We start from the raw sequence: 18,368 nt of genomic DNA, 5'->3' as shown, positions 1-18,368 counted from the left end.
GTGTGTGTGTGTGTGTGTGTGTGTGTGTGTGTGTGTGTGTGTGTGTGTGTGTGAGTGAGTGTGTATGTGTGTGTGTGTATGTGTATGTGTGTGTGTGCGTGTAAGCGTGTGCACGTGTGTGTTAGAGAGCAGGATCATGTAAACTTACTCAAAATAAATGTCAGGCCCTCCAAAGCATTGACTTCATCCCTCATTATAAACATATTTGGAACTGCATTGTTGTGTTGACCTAAAATAGCCCTGTGTGTTTTTGATAAATGAAGAGACACAGTGGTAGAAATGTGCATTTCCACGCTCAATAGCCGTTAATTACAAGGATTAATCAAGCGGTGTTGTGCGCGGCCCCTGCGCTGGTGCTTATGTCGAGCGACAGGAGATCCAGGTCCCCCGCGGCCGGTAGCCTTGTTTTTCTTTGTCGGAGTTTAGTCACGGGTGTTGAGATGGAGCTGGTCCCGCATTGTGTGTCCAATCTGCCCGTCGGGGCTTCGGAGCAGATGGTGCAGGAGGGGGTGACGTAGCTAAAAGGTGAGTGAGGTGACGGAAGACCTGTGATTTGTTCACCTGTCACGTTCCTTACCTGCCACTTTCCATGTGTTAGGGAGTGGGTTTCCCAGCGCTGATAACCCGTTGAAAACAACGGCTGCATTAATTCTGCTCACACAAACGTAGGCTCCGTTTCCCAGCACTGATTACGCGTTGAAAATAACGACTGCCTTAATTCTGTTCACACAAACGCGGTCTATACGTTTCATTTTAACTACTGTTTCATCTAACAATTGCGTCAGGAGTGCGCATGCAAAGCAACGACTGATGCATTTGGAGACGAACTACACCATGGAGAGAAAGTCATTGCCCATTTTCCATTCGAAATCTCACCAAAGTTTTGATGGATCAAAAGTCGCAGAAGCTTTGTTTTAGCAAAGACATTTCTACTCATTTCCAGCTTGTCTGCCGTTATCTTAAAATGTCTTACTCAGAAGCAAGACATTGGATCTGATTTAACACAAAATGATTCCTTGAGTCTCTATTGCCGGAAATAGTCTTCTGTGCGCTTCATTAAATCAACGGCATGTACAGGCCCGTTCCGATTAGTCGGTGGTGTTGTAGAAGTACACAAGATCCATGATAGTATAGTTTATTCCATTACAGCTTTTTAGATAAGGTATCCGACCATTCTGCAATCACTCATGCATTGACGAAGGTTCCTTGATTTGGGTGCTTGTGTAGGCTTGTAAGATTGGTGGCATGCCTCCATGCCTCCATGCTGTGGAAGGTCTTTGTGGCACGATGAGGCGTTCATTAAAGAGCTATAACTCACCTCTGGCGCACAAAGCACAAGGCATCAATCTGAAAAGATCGATTTATCAAACAATGCTTTGGTAAATCCACCGGAGAAAGTATATTTAGGCGTACGTCCTCTGCATTGTGAATAATCACAGCGTCTCGCTGATTAGATGGAGATACCACCAAACAATATGAAGTGACCAAGTTGTCTTTCATTAGTCGCATTATTGTTAACCTGAAATTCCATTTAAATCTTAGAAATTACAGGAAACAAGTGCACGATGCAGTTGTTAAAATATCATGCTGAAATCAATGCATTTGCACTGCATTGTTTTTGACAAACTGTTAAGCACATATATAATTTCTTATTCATTGTGAAAGGAAAAAAACACAAACATTACAAATCAATCAAATATTATATTTCACAAACGATGTCGATATCGTTTTTGTGAATAATGTAATAATTCCTAAACTTGTGCATCTAAGATCACATCAGAGCCTAAGAAATTATTTAGCGTTAAATTCGAGATTAAAACTATAGTTTTATGAGATAAGAAAAGCTAGGCTACTCTGTGGAGCTTGTAGTGCAGAAGTGAGCTTTAAATCGTTAAACTCTTGACACAATGCCATTGCAATAAGAACTTGGGTGACGTTGAGTTAACCAATGAACGAGTAAAAAGGGGGTGTGACGTATGACTCCCCGTAGAAAAGGCGCGGAATGTAGCTGAGGTAGGGAGAAGGTGGGACTGCTGCGGACCCAGGAAGGCACTACTGGGAGTGCTGACGAGGATTTGTTTTTAGAAAGGAACCAATAGTCCACTATCATCGCAAAAACGGAAGGAAAAGCCAGCGGTAAACTACAACGAGCCGCGGATACCATCAGCTCTCTCCAAATTACTGGAGGACAGAGAGACAGCATACACCCTCGGACGCATTCAGTCTGATCTCCAAAACCCTGAAGCAAACTCACTGAGCACGGTCTTGCATCAGCATCAGCCAACATTGCAAATCTCTCGGCGGTGTGTTTTTTTCCCTGCTACCAAGGAGCATCTTTTACGCTTCAGTCTAGGCATTGGTGTCATCATTTAACATTTCGTATATGTTGTCATCAGGAGTACAGTAACTAATATTAGACGTTTTTGGCTTCCAGCACTCTGCTTTCTGTAGCTGTTCTGTACTGACATCATTGGAGTCAGAAAGGCGTTATGAATTCTTAATGGACTGTTGTAAACGCAAAATTAAGGAAAATATTTTGGGACTGGACACAGAGGATCCGACAGGCGATCCTTCTCAGTGGGCACATTACGAATGAAATCTTGCAGGACTGTATTTTTGTGAGGACATGCAAGAAAAGGTAAAGCGTTAGATTGGCCGAGATAAATAATTAGCATATGTCAGACCACTGTCATAACCTCGGGTGGTGAATTAATTCCAAAGTTTAAGTTTACGCGTGTATTTTCGGTAAAGCCTAAGTGAAGGCCGGGCTTCTTCTTCTTTTTTTTTTTTTTTAGAAACTGAGCTGCTGAAGAAAGCCAGAAGAAACTTTCAATACGTTGGCTTTAGTTTTATGGAAGTTTTGGCTTTTAGATCTGAGGAAACCACGTGTTCTTCCACAACGATGCTCTTTCACGGCCTCCCCGGAGGCGAGATGCAAGGAGTTATCGATGAAATGGACCGGAGAGGCAAAGGAGACTCTGCCGGAATAAGCTCGGCCATCGACATGGGCGAAACCGAAGCGGTAAGCTTAAATTGGAACTATGCCACTGCAAGCTATTATGATGTACGGGGTTTAGTATTTTCAGAACTGTATATCTGGCAGTTTGTAGAATAGCATCTTGCTGGCCCTCTCTAAATCTTTGTTTGAACCACACCCTAATTAATGAAACAACTGGCAACCATATTTATATTTCGTGTAGTGCTAAATTTACTAATGATAATTTTAACCTGTAGGGTTAAATCGAACCGATATGGTTGAATGGTCATTCAAGGTCTAATGTAATGAAAGGATTACAGGCCTATTTCAAGAATAATGGAAATATTCTATGGAAAGTAGTTGGTCAAAACAAAGAAAGCATTCTGTAGATTTTTCTGTCTCAGGTCTGTTGATATTTTAATATATGTAAAAATACCCGAAGTAATTGATAACATTTCCAATCATTTAAATGTGACATTAGGATAATATTGTCTTTGACCAAAACAACATTTTAAGACATTATGTTTGACCTTATAAAGAATAGGCCTAATGTCGGCTAACAAAAACAGTTTGAAACTAAATAACCTTAAAATAAATGGATAATAGATTGATCCACTGATTATGCTGAATAGATTGTATTCATATAGCCTATGAAATAAATGACAAAATGCAAAATGCAGCCACATGCAATAAAATGAACTATAAATTGTCTTAAATACTTGAAAATACGTATTATACTCTAGTTTTCCTTTGTACCGTGTTAAAACGGTTTGTGCTGTACAGGCTACCAGACATGTAGGCCTAACTTTGTCGCCTATTAGACTACTAATGGTTTGATGAAAGACACATCGCCAAACGTAGCCTATACGTGATCAAGAAATAGTCTAGACACTAGCGCTTTTCAAAATTAAGCAAAAAAATCTTCGGCTGATGTTTAAAAAAAAAAAAAAAAACAATCATGAAAATCTACTTCAGTTCAAGACAAAGCGCTCGTAATGCATGGCTTTCCACCATACTATGGGGAATGCCACTTTAATGCGACCTTCGCCTTCTGGCCATTGAGTTCTGCGAATTAAATAAGCGTAACATGCGTTATCATTTTGTCAATAGTTGACAAAAAAAATCTTGACTCCACATCGAACATCCTTCTTGTTGCTTTGCAGAGCCTAACGTCTATCAACGGCGACCGAGTGGCCTTGTGTGCCGGCTGCGGAGGGAAGATATCCGACCGCTACTACCTGCTGGCGGTGGACAAACAGTGGCATATGCGCTGCCTCAAATGTTGCGAGTGTAAGCTCAACCTGGAGTCCGAGCTTACCTGCTTCAGCAAAGACGGCAGTATATACTGCAAGGACGATTATTACAGGTAACCATATTACATAGATTTACATTTTAACATTAAATGCAGAACCATGACTTCAGCCCTATATTGTAGTTTCGAAAAGCGCATAGGCTACTTTTATGATAGTTTTAGTATGGATGCAATTTAAACGTAAGTTTAATTTTGGAGGGTAACATTGGGCAGTGGTACAGCCGGCACACAAAGACAGACAATGATTCGGCCTCCAGCTGAGGAGGAATGCATTTTCCCACGAACAGAAGAATAAAGTAGCTCGCGAAACAATCATAACAACCTTCGAAAATTCGTGGTAAAGGAATGTAGGCCTAAGGCACGAGGCCTATATTCGCAGCCCTAATTAGTCTCTCTCTTACACTACATGAAATGCCATACAATTAGTCCTAGTAGAGGTCAAACGAATTATATTTTCATCATAAATTTAAGGGCATCCTCAATCATAGACTACATTTTTTTCCACTTTAATTGTGTTTAGTTGTATTAATTCGTTGTGTTCTTCTAAGCAGGAGATTTTCCGTGCAGAGATGTGCCCGGTGTCACCTAGGGATATCGGCATCGGAGATGGTTATGCGGGCGAGGGACTTGGTCTATCACCTGAACTGTTTCACTTGCACCACATGCAACAAAATGCTTACAACTGGAGACCATTTCGGAATGCGTGACAACTTGGTGTACTGTCGGCTACACTTTGAGACTCTAATACAAGGGGAATATCAGGCGCATTTCAACCACACGGACGTATCCACGGTAAAGGGACTCGGTGCAGGCACGGCGAACTCTCTGGGACTTCCGTACTACAACGGAGTGGCAACAGTGCAGAAAGGGAGACCACGGAAAAGGAAAAGTCCCGGGCCCGGAGCAGAATTGGCGGCGTACAATGCAGGTAACGCATTATTGATGCTTGATCCGATGAAAGTTTTTTTTTGCAAATCTATCCCATTTAAATCAACAGAATAGTAGGGGAAACACATTTTACCAGCGAAAAGGTCGACACAAGTTATCTCAGACATATATGGTTTGGATTTTCTGACCGTAATCTTAGCACGTTAATACTAAATACACTTTTAAACTAAAATATAGGCTATTGAATGTAATGCTTAACTGCACACCAGTCTCCCTCCGCTTAGAATACAAATATTAAATAGGCCTACACATCGAATAGGTGGGGAAACTACACAATAGAACATTTAAGCGCTTGACCAAGGTGCTTGACAATTTTTGACACACTGAAATGGTTTTAGCCATTGAATGCTGTTCATGCATAATTGCTGTTACAAATGTAGTTTAATGATGTTACGTCATCAGTTTAGTGCAAGTTAGGTGGGGAAGTGAAAACATCAGCGTGTTTAAAGCTTTGGAGGGAGCCCATGCCATAGCACTTGTATCCGACTGAACTTTTTCCCTGGCGTAGCTGTGTTCCCAAACTTACACAATGTGTAATTTGTTAATTCAATTCTTAAAGGTAAAATAAGAAATCATCACGTCAAGTTTGGTTAGTGAGTCGCAGGGTAGAATTTAGCCAACGGTTTATCGCGAGTTGGGCTGCTGTAATTATGTTCACTGTTTACATTCTGCGATTAAATTTGTTTTAGGCCAGTCGTGATTTTCCAGTGCATTTTATTATTTCGTTTTATGTATAAGAGGCATGATCGAAATCGTCTCAAAAGACACTGACAATGCTGCCATTATCTGTGAAATGAAAACTTAGCCTAAGTATATATGCATATTTTTAGTAAGCATAAGAACACTGCTAAATTAATGACAAAACAAACATGATTCTAAACTGACTCCTAGAGAATTAAGACAAAACGTGCAAAAATGGCTCAGTTGGATGTCATGACATAAAAAAATAGCTGTAGAGACACAGTGAAAGTTGCCTCTGAATCCCACTTTACCCACCTCCACTTGTTGAGTTGCAGTTTGCTGAGTTTTCGGGTCAGTAAATCAGAGAAATCTTGTACAACATGGCGGCACCTGCGCACATTCTCACCCCCATTCTAAAAGGAAAAGAGTAACACGGTCAGCCATATTCATCCTGTCATAAATTATTATAATAATACGCAGCAAAAACAACAACATCATCATCATCATCAACAATAATACTAATAGAAATAAATTAATAAATAATTGTATTGAAAAAAGTACAAAATTCAACTCCTCAGTCATCAGAAAAACAACAGAGGAAAATGTGGAGCAGTTAGACTGCGTAGAGGCCGCTACTCCTAATTTGTGTAGCTGCTAGGCCTATATTTTTAACTGATTGATCCAGATAAGCCTTTAATTCTCTGTAATTCCGTGCAGCTAGATCAATGCCTGAATAAGACGTTTTTTTCTCTCTGATTACATGGTCTATCATTTGTAGATTTGTGCACTATATTGGCTAAATAAATAATAAACGCCCACCGGTAATATTTAAAGCTTCTTCCGGAACCACTTTGAATGACTGTCCTTAGATCCAATGTGCAATCTGACTGAACACGCATAGGGTTATGGATATAGCGGCTATTTTATAATCACTATCATATATATCATTATCAAGTTCTTTTTTTTTTTTTTTCTTTCTTTCCATTCAGAGCTCTACCGCCACCTGAGGGCGTTTGTTGACGAGAACAATTCACAAAATGTAATTGCACTAAGGCCGACTATAGTTCCTTGACATTTCCGCTCACTTCTACGTTTTTTTCCCCTGTCCCATTTTCTATACAATATTAGACACAATACTAGACATTCAGCTCTTTCATAAAAGCTATGGAGTTTGTATTTTAGATTTCGCAATGACGCTTTCTCAATGACGTTTCTCTGCCAATAGATGCAAGGAAATGGGCCTGACGTATGTTTTTGTTATTTTCATTAGAATGTTGTATGGTTTAGATCGGTAAATGTTTAAAATATAGAGACAAGCAGCTTTGTAGTTTCTCGTGGAAACATAATAGTCTGCAACAAATATAAACCACTGATAACTGAAATACTGAAGTAATCTTATTGACAATACCTGCGGTGTAATGATGTTTTATTTGGTTAAAGGTATCAGTAAGATTGTCAGCTACTATGATGGAAAATACATTGCTAGATCATTTTTTTGCTTTGTCAAATCCAAAATATATATGAAAAAATATGAATTTTAGTCTCAATGTTTAAATGATTGTTTGGTAGTTTTAGTAAAAAGAGCAGGGTAATTGCAGTTTTTATCAAATCTGCCTGGGTTTCAACCTCAAATTCCCTTCCTCTGTACGTAAAACAAGCCAGTTTTTCTGGGTTCTGCAGTTCTGGGTCATAAAAGTCTACATCATTTTTCAAATATATGATTTAACTGTTTTCTTCCTGTCACTAAAAATAAGCAAAGAAATATATCATATGAATTCATATATCTTGTAGACATCAAACTATGATTGACTCACCCATTCACCATACATCTTTAGTATGTAAGTATATGTTGCTAAAGTTGTCTTTCCTTCCTCCCCCCCTTCAGCATTGAGTTGCAATGAGAATGATGGCGACCACCTGGACCGTGACTCACATTACAGCTCAGGAGCGAAGTCCAAACGCATGCGGACGTCCTTCAAGCACCACCAGCTAAGGACCATGAAGTCTTACTTTGCCATCAACCACAACCCTGATGCCAAGGACCTGAAACAGCTGGCCCAGAAGACCGGTCTCACCAAACGGGTACTACAGGTAAGAGACACAGGGGCCAACACAGCAACTTATAGTATAATATCATATAGTATGTGGCACTGTTTGGTGTGTTTGTCCGTTTGAACCTTAATAGTACATGCATGAGAGGTATTTTACTACTAGCATTGAGAGGATTTTTATATAAAAAAGGGAACATTTTCTCACCAAACGGGTACTACAGGTAAGAGACACAGGGGCCAACACAGAAACTTATAGTATAGTATCATATAGTATAGTATAGTATATTGTAGTATAGTATGGTATAGTATAGTATGGTATAGTATAGTATAGTATAGTATAGTACAGTATAGTATCATATAGTATGTGGCACTGTTTGGTGTGTCGTGTGTTTGTCTGTTTGAACCTCAATAGTGCATGCATGAGAGGTATTTTACTACTAGCATTGAGAGGATTTTTATATTAAAAAAGGGAAAATGTTCTCACCAAACGGGTACTATAGGTAAGGGCCAACACAGCAACGTTTTTTTGTAATTCAAGTTTTTATTTAGGCGTTGGTGTTTCACAGTACTACATTATACATTTTACATTGTGAGACATTTCTTATTATGCACATTACATGTAACATCGGTGGCATAGCAAAACAAAAATTGAATAAAAATACAGTACAAATAATACCATTTGTGTAAAGGACATGACATGTTGAGAGTTACATAACCAGGAAGAATACCCGCACAACAATTTTTGATGTTGGATACACTCAGAAAAAGGCCAACACAGTAACTTATAGTATAATATCGTATAGTATAGTATAGTATGGTATAGTATAGTATAGTATAGTAAAGTATAGTATAGTATAGTATAGTATAGTATGGTAGTATCATATAGTATGTGGCACTGTTTGGTGTGTGTTTGTCTGTTTGAACCTCAATAGTGCATGCATGGGAGGTATTTTACTACTAGCAGTGAGAGTATTTTTTTTATATAAAAAGGGAACATTTTACTATGTGGTCTTTGAATGTTTTACCATATGTGGATTTGCTTAAATTTCCATTCCTTGTGGCATTTATTTCGAAGTTATGATTCTGAGACCACCGCATCTTGTGCTGAATGAGTGTTTTGCGGTGACGAGGATGTCTGAAGAAATCCATAGAGTAGTTGTTTTGATATGATATGAAGATCTGCCAGTCGCCACAATGGCACAACCCTTTTTTAGATAAACTTAAAACGATCACGCCCAACTCAGTTTAATGCCATGTTTAGGCTTGTGTTTTTATTTTTGCACTATGGTCAAATAGAAACAAAATAGTTAAGAGTTGAATATTGGCAGCAAATTATTGTCTAGATTTAAACCATTTTAATGCACATCTTTTAGATCAAAGAAAATGCAGACAAAGGGCTTATGAAATAATACATTTGAGATTGTATTATAAGACTAAACAAGCCTTTGAATGCCAAGCCACTGTTTTTCTTTTTCTTTCTCATCCACTAACTAATTCAAATATTTCTGTCATGTACCAGGTTCTGATACTATGTTGATCATTTTTTTATTTATCTTTCACTCCATGTATTGCTCCTGCTGCTTGCTTTTATTGATTTTATGTAAAGCACTTTGAATTGCAACTCTTGTATGAAATGTGCTATATAAATAAAGACTTACTTACCTACTTACTTACTTTCTGTTGTGTCGCTGTGTGCAGCTAAACTCACTCACTCTCTCCTCTGCATTCTGTCCAGGTGTGGTTCCAGAACGCGCGTGCCAAGTTCAGGCGGAACCTGCTTCGCCAGGAGAGCGGGGGCATGGACAAGGTGTCAGACGGGTCGACCCTGCCAGGCGGCTCGCCCTCGGGGCCTCACTCGGAGCTGTCCAACGGCTCCATGAGCCCCTCCAGCACCTCGGCCCTCACCGACCTCACCAGCCCCTCCATGCCCAACGTCAACCCCATCCTGACGGCCGTGCCAGGGGGTCTGGACCCCCACGACTCCATGAGCCCGTCCCAGACCACCCTCACCAGCCTCTTCTGATGGCACACCCAGAGGGGGATTATAGGACCGTCCCCTCTCTCTCTCTCGCTCGCTCTCTCTCCTCGACGGAGCCGACAGAAGCACTATAGGACGCCAGAGTACCTGCTGACGCTCTTGCCCCCCGAGCACTCTCAGGAGCTCCCAGCTCGGAGCTCTTTTCACACGGGGCTGCGGCTAAACTCCGTTACGGAGCAGTTGGCGTTGACTCTGGAGAAAGTCTTTTGGCTCTTGTTTGTGTCGATGTTTCTGCCATGTTTACAGGTCCTGATGATGAATCGGCCACGCTGTCAGACACATGTCCGTCTCTCCTTCTCTCCCTGTGCACTCTGGGAAAATGAGTTTTATGAGAGGAAAAATGTCAATATGTCTAAAGTAAGGGGATGTAACATAAAAATGCCCATGTCATCTGGACGAATGTAGCGTGCCTTATCATTGTATCACATTGCAATTACTCTGAAACAGCCCCCAGCAATGTAATGTGCTTCCTTCAAGAATACCTATGATTGGTGGAGCTTTTGAGATAGCAGGAGGTAGCAGCCAGGGCCATGGATATCTCAAATAAAGAGCTAACATGATGTGACGAAAAAGATGTATCTGGGAATTTGCTGGCCTCTGAACTAAATGTATCACCAACAAATTCCAACACAATATGGTTGTGTTAACCAGTCAGAAAACCTGCAAAGACAGAGACATAAATACCTGCCACATTAAATTGTAGCGGTCTGGCAAAAGCCAACAAGAACAGCTAATATTGCTTCAAGCAGCTTTAATTGAACACACAGGGTTTTCACAAAGGATGAGTTGTTTGTATGAAGCCACAAGGAGCAATTGCAATGGCCGTTTATGTAATGAACACGAGCTGTAAAGCCCTGGTATAAATATCAATGGCAGAAATGGTTGGTGGTGGCGGAAATGTATTGTGAATGGATCAGTGAAGGGATTGATTGGTCGGTGAAACTAAACTCTCATAGTGTAACTCATTTGGTTAACACTATGGATTTGCCCAGTCACCTAAAAGTACAAAAAAAAGGAATAAATAAAACATTTTGTTCTGAAAATGTTCGTAAATTCTAATCATCACGATTCCTCAGTGATGCATGTATGTTGGTGGAAAAACACTAGTGCTTTGTCAATGACTATCTCCATCGTTTGTGACCTCAAAAAAAAGATACATGACAAACATCCAACACGTTACCTCAGTCTTGAACACTTCAGAGCATTAATTGCCATTGTTCCAGCACTTTTTTGTTTGTTGTCAGTTTCTTGGAGTGATCCCCCTGGAAATCATGTGACTGACTGTGGCATTGCCAGAACAGGACCTGCCTGGAATAGAAGGATAAAACTCACATCAAAATGATCTTGTGCCCAAACAGAAAAAAAACGATTGATTTTTTTTGTTTTTACTCACTGACGTCTCTGCTGGAGCTGCTGTTGTGAAGAGGGGGGTCAGGTAAACGGTGGGACAAATCAGGGAAGTGATTACAAATTCACAGACTTTCACAGAGAAGCTCAATGTCTATCCGACGCGGCCCAATGGGACAGGACACATTTTGACGCAGTGGAATAGAGATGACTCTTTTCCATGGAGGAGGACAATATTTTGCCTTTTCTATTGTGTGTACGGTGAGCTGCTTCTTTATTTCTCCTACAATGGCACTGTTTGTCCTCCCTGATCCTGTACTGTTGGCCTAGTTTTATGTTCTTCAACCTTTGTTTCTGTTCAAATATAAAAAAAAGGTGAATACAACAGAATTGGCTTTGTTTTATTTTGTGAGAAATGCACACGTGCATGTGACGAGAAACTCACATGTAGACTCTCACTCTCTCTCTCTCTCTCTCTCTCTCTCTCTCTCACACACAGATACAAACACTCACATACAGATACACATACACACACACACACACACACACACACACACACACACACACACACACACACACACACACACACACACACACACACACACACACACACACACACACACACACAGTAAATGGGCTTTTGGCCTAGCTCGACTCCTATTGGCAGGCAGCTACATTCCTTCCTGTATTTCTAAGCAAAAAAAATGTGTGTGTTGTGCAGAACCAGCTCTCTCTCACACACACACACACACATCCTGTTTTCTTATCAGTTTTATCTCCCCATGTTTGTTGCCGTCTAGGAGGGCAAATTGAAAAGAAATAAAACTAAGAATATTTCTTTTGTCAGGCTCACTAGTCCTAGACTTACTAACACTCACATAAAACATGTCTTTGTTTGAAGAGCATGTACGCACAGGGTGACTGTTTTTAATGGTTGGCGGGGTGCCCGAAAACCTCGTTATAAAATTTGTGTTGGGTTGGAGAGCCTCCCCTGGTGAGTCTCGGCAATGTGTGTTCAATTTGGCACATGGCACATGGCACCAGCGTCATCGAGCTCAGCTGAGCCGAATTAAGATGGTCTCAGGAATGTCCTCTTAAACCTTATTGAAATAACTTTGGTGAAGTAAATATAAGTCAATGTTTTAACAATGTTTCCCTCTTTTTAATTGCCCTCCACCTCCTCTTTAAGTCTTAAGTCAGTTTGGTGTTGAGCAATGTGATTGGCAGCAATGAACACATTTACAGATACTTGCTTGATAATTCTGTCTGTAATGAATAAATTACAGAATTTATTATCTGACAAAAGAAATACCGTTTACCAAGGGGTTCACTAACATAAATCCATTATGTTGTAACAGTAAATAATGATTGCTCAGAGCCATAAATAGGGATCTATGTTTCCAAATATGTCTTCCCGACTAAGCCTGCCCGTGAGTGTGTGTCTGTCAACTTGAAAGCTGTGTGAGGAGTTTATTGACATGTATGTTTTGAAAATGAGAGGCAGATGGTGTGAGAGATGAAAGCCAGTTTCATCGCAGCGCTTGTTCCATCATGGCCCGTGTTAGAAGAACAAAAATAATCATATGAGTTGGGATGTAAACAGAAAAAAACATGCATATGGATTCAGCATAATGTACACACACACACACGGTCACACACACACACACGGTCACACAGACACACACACACAGACACACACACACACTCACACACACACACACACAGACACGGTCACACACACACACACACACACACACACACACACACACACAGACACACACACACACACACACACAGAGATAGGAAACAAATTGACAATGTGGCACTAAGATATTTTCTGTCTGTGAAAAAAAGTGACACAACACTGGATGGCCAGATCCTGCATACTGTTTAGGTGAATCTGCAAGTGCAATAGACCTGCAGTAACACACTTAGCGTAGCTATGTCAGTTATCGGACAGAGTCAAACATCGGCCACTCTCTTAAACAATCGACATGCTCAGTTTAATAACGGATTAACATGACAATGCGAACGTTTGGCGATAACACACACTGTCCGATAATTAACACTGTTACGATACAGACTTTCTTTCTCCAGTGGACACAATACCTGGTAGTCTTTGTTCAACATCAGCCATTAAACTGCTCCGGACTGTACTGCACTGCAGCGGTGCTAATAATCACAGAACCCGTGCCAAAATGGCTCAATCACTTTGTCAAACATCATTGTGCTCATGTGAAGAAATGTTCAGAATACATTAGGATTTTTTTACAACCCAAAATTTAGAAGTGCTTTGGTTTTTTTGTCACATACTCTGAGAAATACTGTGTGATGACATGCTGTCAACCAAGACACTGAGTCCAGCAAGCCAACCTGCCCTAAAGGCCAAAAGTAAGATGTCAAAGCCCCTGTCCTGGTTCTTTCCTTCCCGACTGTTTAACAGGGCTTGTGTTGGTGCGCGACTCTGGTATGTCATCTTTGGCCTGCGAGTTGCTATCACAGTCCTGCTAACCCTTATTATTTAAACTCTCAAGCAGCCATCTAAATACCTCGCCTCAGGCCCGGCCGAGCTGGTGCACCAATCAGAGTGTGTTTTGCTCAGCGCTGTGCGAGTCTCAAGAATTGTACCCCCTCAGGCTTTCAAGGTACATAGCTAACTGTCTGCAGCCTGAGGTGGCACGATCAGATCTCTGCAGGCTCACTGTTAAAACAGGCACACAAACATGTCCACATGTGCACACACACACACACACACACTAACACACACACACACACACACACACTAACACACACACACACACACACACACACGCACACATGTGCATGCACACACACTAACTCACAACTCACACACACACACACAAACAGATACAAGTACACACACACACACACACTTACATCCACACACCATTGCCATCCCTTCAGGCCTGCCTGTCTCCGCATCAGCAGAGCATGTTACGAGTGTGTCTGTCACAGGGGAGAGACACGGCCCCTGCCACCCCACCCCACCCTTCTCCGTGCCAGCCTGGCTTTCACGAGAGATCAAGGTCGAGTTGGTTAAGGGCAGATTCACGCCGCTCACATGTCTGTTTGCCACCCCATGAATGGGATAATCACAGTGTGTGTGTGTATGGTGTGTGTGTGTGTGTGTGTGTTGGGGGGGTTGGTGTCAAGAGGGGCGATGAGAGAAGGGTGCTCATTTTACAGGACATGGCTCCTCATTCACATCCCCTCCACAGGGCTAATGGGGGCGGCAGTCAAGGATCACTGCAGGGCATGCTTTTATTTCTGTCCTGGCCCTCTGAGTGTCCTGGATTTGGCGCGGCGAGGGGGCAGCGAACTGTGTGTTGTTTTGCAACGCTCTGCGTTGGGTTAAAAACTGCATTTTTCTTTACCGCAATGAGCCACACAAACTGTACATGTGTCAGACATTCCGTGGATGACCACTGAACCAAGACAGCTTCATCATCAGCAGTGGTTGTAAGTGCAAGCCACCCCGAAAAAGGCCTCAGTCGGATGTCTGTCAGTCATAAATATTGCATGGGTATCCCTTTGTTGTTTAGGTTTTGCCTGGTTCACAGTGTTCAAAGGCATTATGTGAGATGCCTCATGGTGTGTTGGGACTTAATGTCAAAACTCAAATGGGAAGTAACCGCCACGCTTGGCTGGCTTTGGGAGCCAAAGAAGCCACAGTGCCTAATGTTTGGAATAGAACAGACAAACTTTGTTTATTTAGCTCTGGAAGTCCCCAATCAACACCAAAATGAATGTGGTCACACTGCCAGAGTTTATGAGGTGGCAATGGAGATTTGGAGGATGGTCCCTGTTAGTCATGGTCTCCAGTAATTTCTTGTTCCATTTTTCACTTGTGCAAACGGTTACATAGGGAAAATGAGCAGAACGGGAAGAGCGTCGAAAAGGCAGGGCCTTTCTGAATTTACAAAACAGCTCCATAATCAGACTTCTTTATGGTGTGTTAATGGACGGTTGTAGCTGCTTCAAATAAAGCTGTAGTTGAAAAATTGCCCCTCTCTATATGGGACTTGGAATAGCACAAAAACATATATGGGAGTTCCTCCATAACCAAATCACACAAACCCTCAATTGAAATAAAAACACAAGATATATGGTGATAATTAACAAGCAAGCTCTGTTTGGTTTGGATGGAGGTTCTGAAAGCTTTGGTGCAATGATTGGCTCAAGGGTGAAGGAATAAGCTGTTTGCCACATCAAGCCAGCTTCCTGGGGCCTACACTAACTGTTAAACAATGGACATGGTCGCGCATAGTTTGCAGATGTGCTTTGGTTTGGCTGACTGGGGTGTTTATAATTATCTCTGGCTAATGATGTAACAGTCTGAAGAAATGTTACCTCAATAATCAGTAGTGCTCATCTCAGTCAGATATCAATTCTATCAATTAAAAAAAAAAAATCAAATGACAGATTTGGTTGATTTTGTTATGGGAAGATTAGAGAATAAAGTCAAGATCATAAAACATTTTTGAAACTGGCCCACTGGCAGGTGTGGTGGAATCACACTCACCTGTGTATCTGTATTGATGTTGGCTGATCTATGGGACATGATCCTTCAGTTGCCCGGTATAGACAATAGTGGTACAACTTGTGTTCCTTGGATCTGTGAGCAGAGGGGTGTGTAGTGTTCTAATGTATGGGAAATGACGGAGTAGGCAGAGCTTAACCAACAGGTACTTTACTCATGGCAGAACTAACATGGCATCTAAAGGAAGTGTAACTTATTCACATACATACCACCTGTATGGGTACTTCCTGTGTCAAATTAAAAGTACAGAACACAACAGGGTGCTAATCAGCCTAATTTGCAGTTGAGTGACTGGTTGCATGAACAGGTTTTAATTTTACCCTGCACCCAGTGGTGTAGTGGTCCTTGGAGAAGTGGGTATACTCTTATTTATTTTTTAGGCAGCCCATACAGCACAGGATAAGCGAAAAGTGGGTATACTCAATGCTGACTGAAAGATAAGTGGGTACACTCCGTATACCTGCGTATACCCTGGACTACACCACTGTCTGCACCCACCTTATATACTTACTTATAATTATATCCACATACTCATACAGACTATCACAAATCTTGCGGCCAGGATTCTTCTAATAACCATGCCTGCAAGCGATAACGTAGGCCTACCTAGTTGCAGCATGCCTTCATTTAAGTGCTTAATGGCCCCACTGATGGCGACTGTCAGAGTCAGTCTGACACATAACACAGGTGCACCGCAAGTAGCCTCTTGATACACTGCCTCCTGCAAAACCTTCTTACACCGTGGTCCATATTTTATAGAAGATATAATGTAACAGATATGTTTTTAGTTGATGGCTGGAATCAGAGCCCACCGTCCAAACCGAACACATCCCACAGCCTTTAGCCAGTCATTTCACCAAATACGTCAGATGCTCCATCAAAAAAAAGAAGAGCTTCTGTTTAACAGTAATTATCTCCATTATTTTTTATCCTAAAGAATCTATACAACCACAGCCCAAAAAAATGGGAAAATGGTGGACAGAGAAGGATAGACAGGAGTGTGTTAGACAGAAAGCCAGATGATTACGGGCTAGGTCCACTCAGGCTCTGATTTGGGCCGTATGCAGGGCCCGCAGTAATGAACCAACACTAGGTGCTAAAACTAGCCTCGGGGGCACTCAATGTGCTGTCCAGATGTAGTGTTCAAGTTAGCCGTGGAGATTTTTGCGATGAACGTTTAAGCATTAAGAACGGAGGTTCTCAAAACACGCAAACGGCCATATGGAAACAGTGGAGCCAATAAACTTTTACATGTGATGTTACAGCCACTTGTGCTCGCTGGAGTTTTCGTCTGCCTGTTGCGTCTGGTTAGCCTTCTCTGGTTACTGCGCTGTCACCACTCGAACGGGTGTTGTACTGCAGCTACCCGTTAAAGCCTTCTAAGGTTTACATCACAGACAATATCTAAGAGATCATTCCAGACTCTTTTTTAAAAACCCTTCAGCTCAAGCCTCACCGTGCTGGTTATCGTCACCGGGCGAACGTCTTTTCGTCCCACACGGTGCGTTGCAGCCCTCACCCCACCACTAAAGAGGTAAAGTGGGTGCTGGTTGAGAGAAAATAAGTTTTACTGGGTGACTATGGGCAGTAATCGCCTCTGATCGTATTAGGCTACGAGAAAGACTCGCAAGACTACTATTTCAAGGGCTCCGGCAAGCAATCTGCCAGAACTCCTGCTTTGATCTGGAACAAACTGTACCTCTAACCAGACACCCCGAGTCCTTTCTGGCAAGACATGGTCAGCCATTTGACGTTGGTGCCTGTGTCTGGTTGCTAATGGTTTTTGAAGGGGAACGTTGCTTTAACATTTTCAAACAGCCAAACTGACTCAGCCATCGCTTCTGAAAGGACATTATAAATTGTAATACCTGTATTTTACATATTATATGTAATATTGTACCCTACTTTTAGTCTACATTACACGGAATTATATCCCAGTACAATTATATTGAGATGAAAGATTTAAAATAATCGACAACACAGAGTTTTGGAGTCACTCACTCTTTTTTAATGTAGCCTGCATTGTTTCAATGTGAAGAACCAATAAAGATGAATAGTCCCACCACATGAATACACGTTCAATAGCCATTTTGGCCACATTTAAACTTACAATTATAAAATCATGAAATTCATTTGCCAGTAATTATATTTTGACGCAGCTGTATCACGATAGTTTGCCATTGCCATTCATGAATCCCCTTCAATATATTCCATTGGTTGGAAACGTTTTTATAATTATTCAATAAAGTTGTATTTATAAAAAAAAAACAATCTAGCCTTTTTTTGCACACCCCATTCCATACTGAGAATCAATTATTATTCTAAAGTCTACTCTGTGAAAAAAAAAAATGGAAAACAAGCATAATCAATGCTAATCCCTTTATGTCTATTATTATGTAAAACATTTGAGTTCAATAGCAAAAAGAGGAACAGACTGAGAATAAGAAATACCA

At 41.3% G+C, this 18,368-nt stretch overlaps 1 protein-coding gene across 1 annotated transcript; it reads left to right on the top strand.

Annotated features, from left to right (window-relative positions):
• Nucleotides 1-2,851: 2,851 nt before the first annotated feature.
• LOC308367736 (LIM/homeobox protein Lhx2-like) lies at nucleotides 2,852-9,992 on the top strand (the record flags this gene model as incomplete). The annotated part of the gene is made up of 5 exons (XM_080841725.1): nucleotides 2,852-3,022; nucleotides 4,141-4,343; nucleotides 4,841-5,217; nucleotides 7,804-8,009; nucleotides 9,705-9,992. The coding sequence occupies 5 exons, from the start codon at nucleotides 2,852-2,854 to the stop codon at nucleotides 9,990-9,992; spliced, it is 1,245 nt and encodes a 414-aa protein (XP_080697851.1).
• Nucleotides 9,993-18,368: the final 8,376 nt, after the last annotated feature.

The sequence above is a fragment of the Sprattus sprattus genome (genome assembly GCF_963457725.1).
Source record: "Sprattus sprattus genome assembly, chromosome: 7".
NCBI classification, from domain to species: Eukaryota; Metazoa; Chordata; class Actinopteri; order Clupeiformes; family Clupeidae; genus Sprattus; species Sprattus sprattus.
Note: the sequence above shows the minus strand (reverse complement) of the source record. Positions and strands in the feature narration are given on the sequence as shown.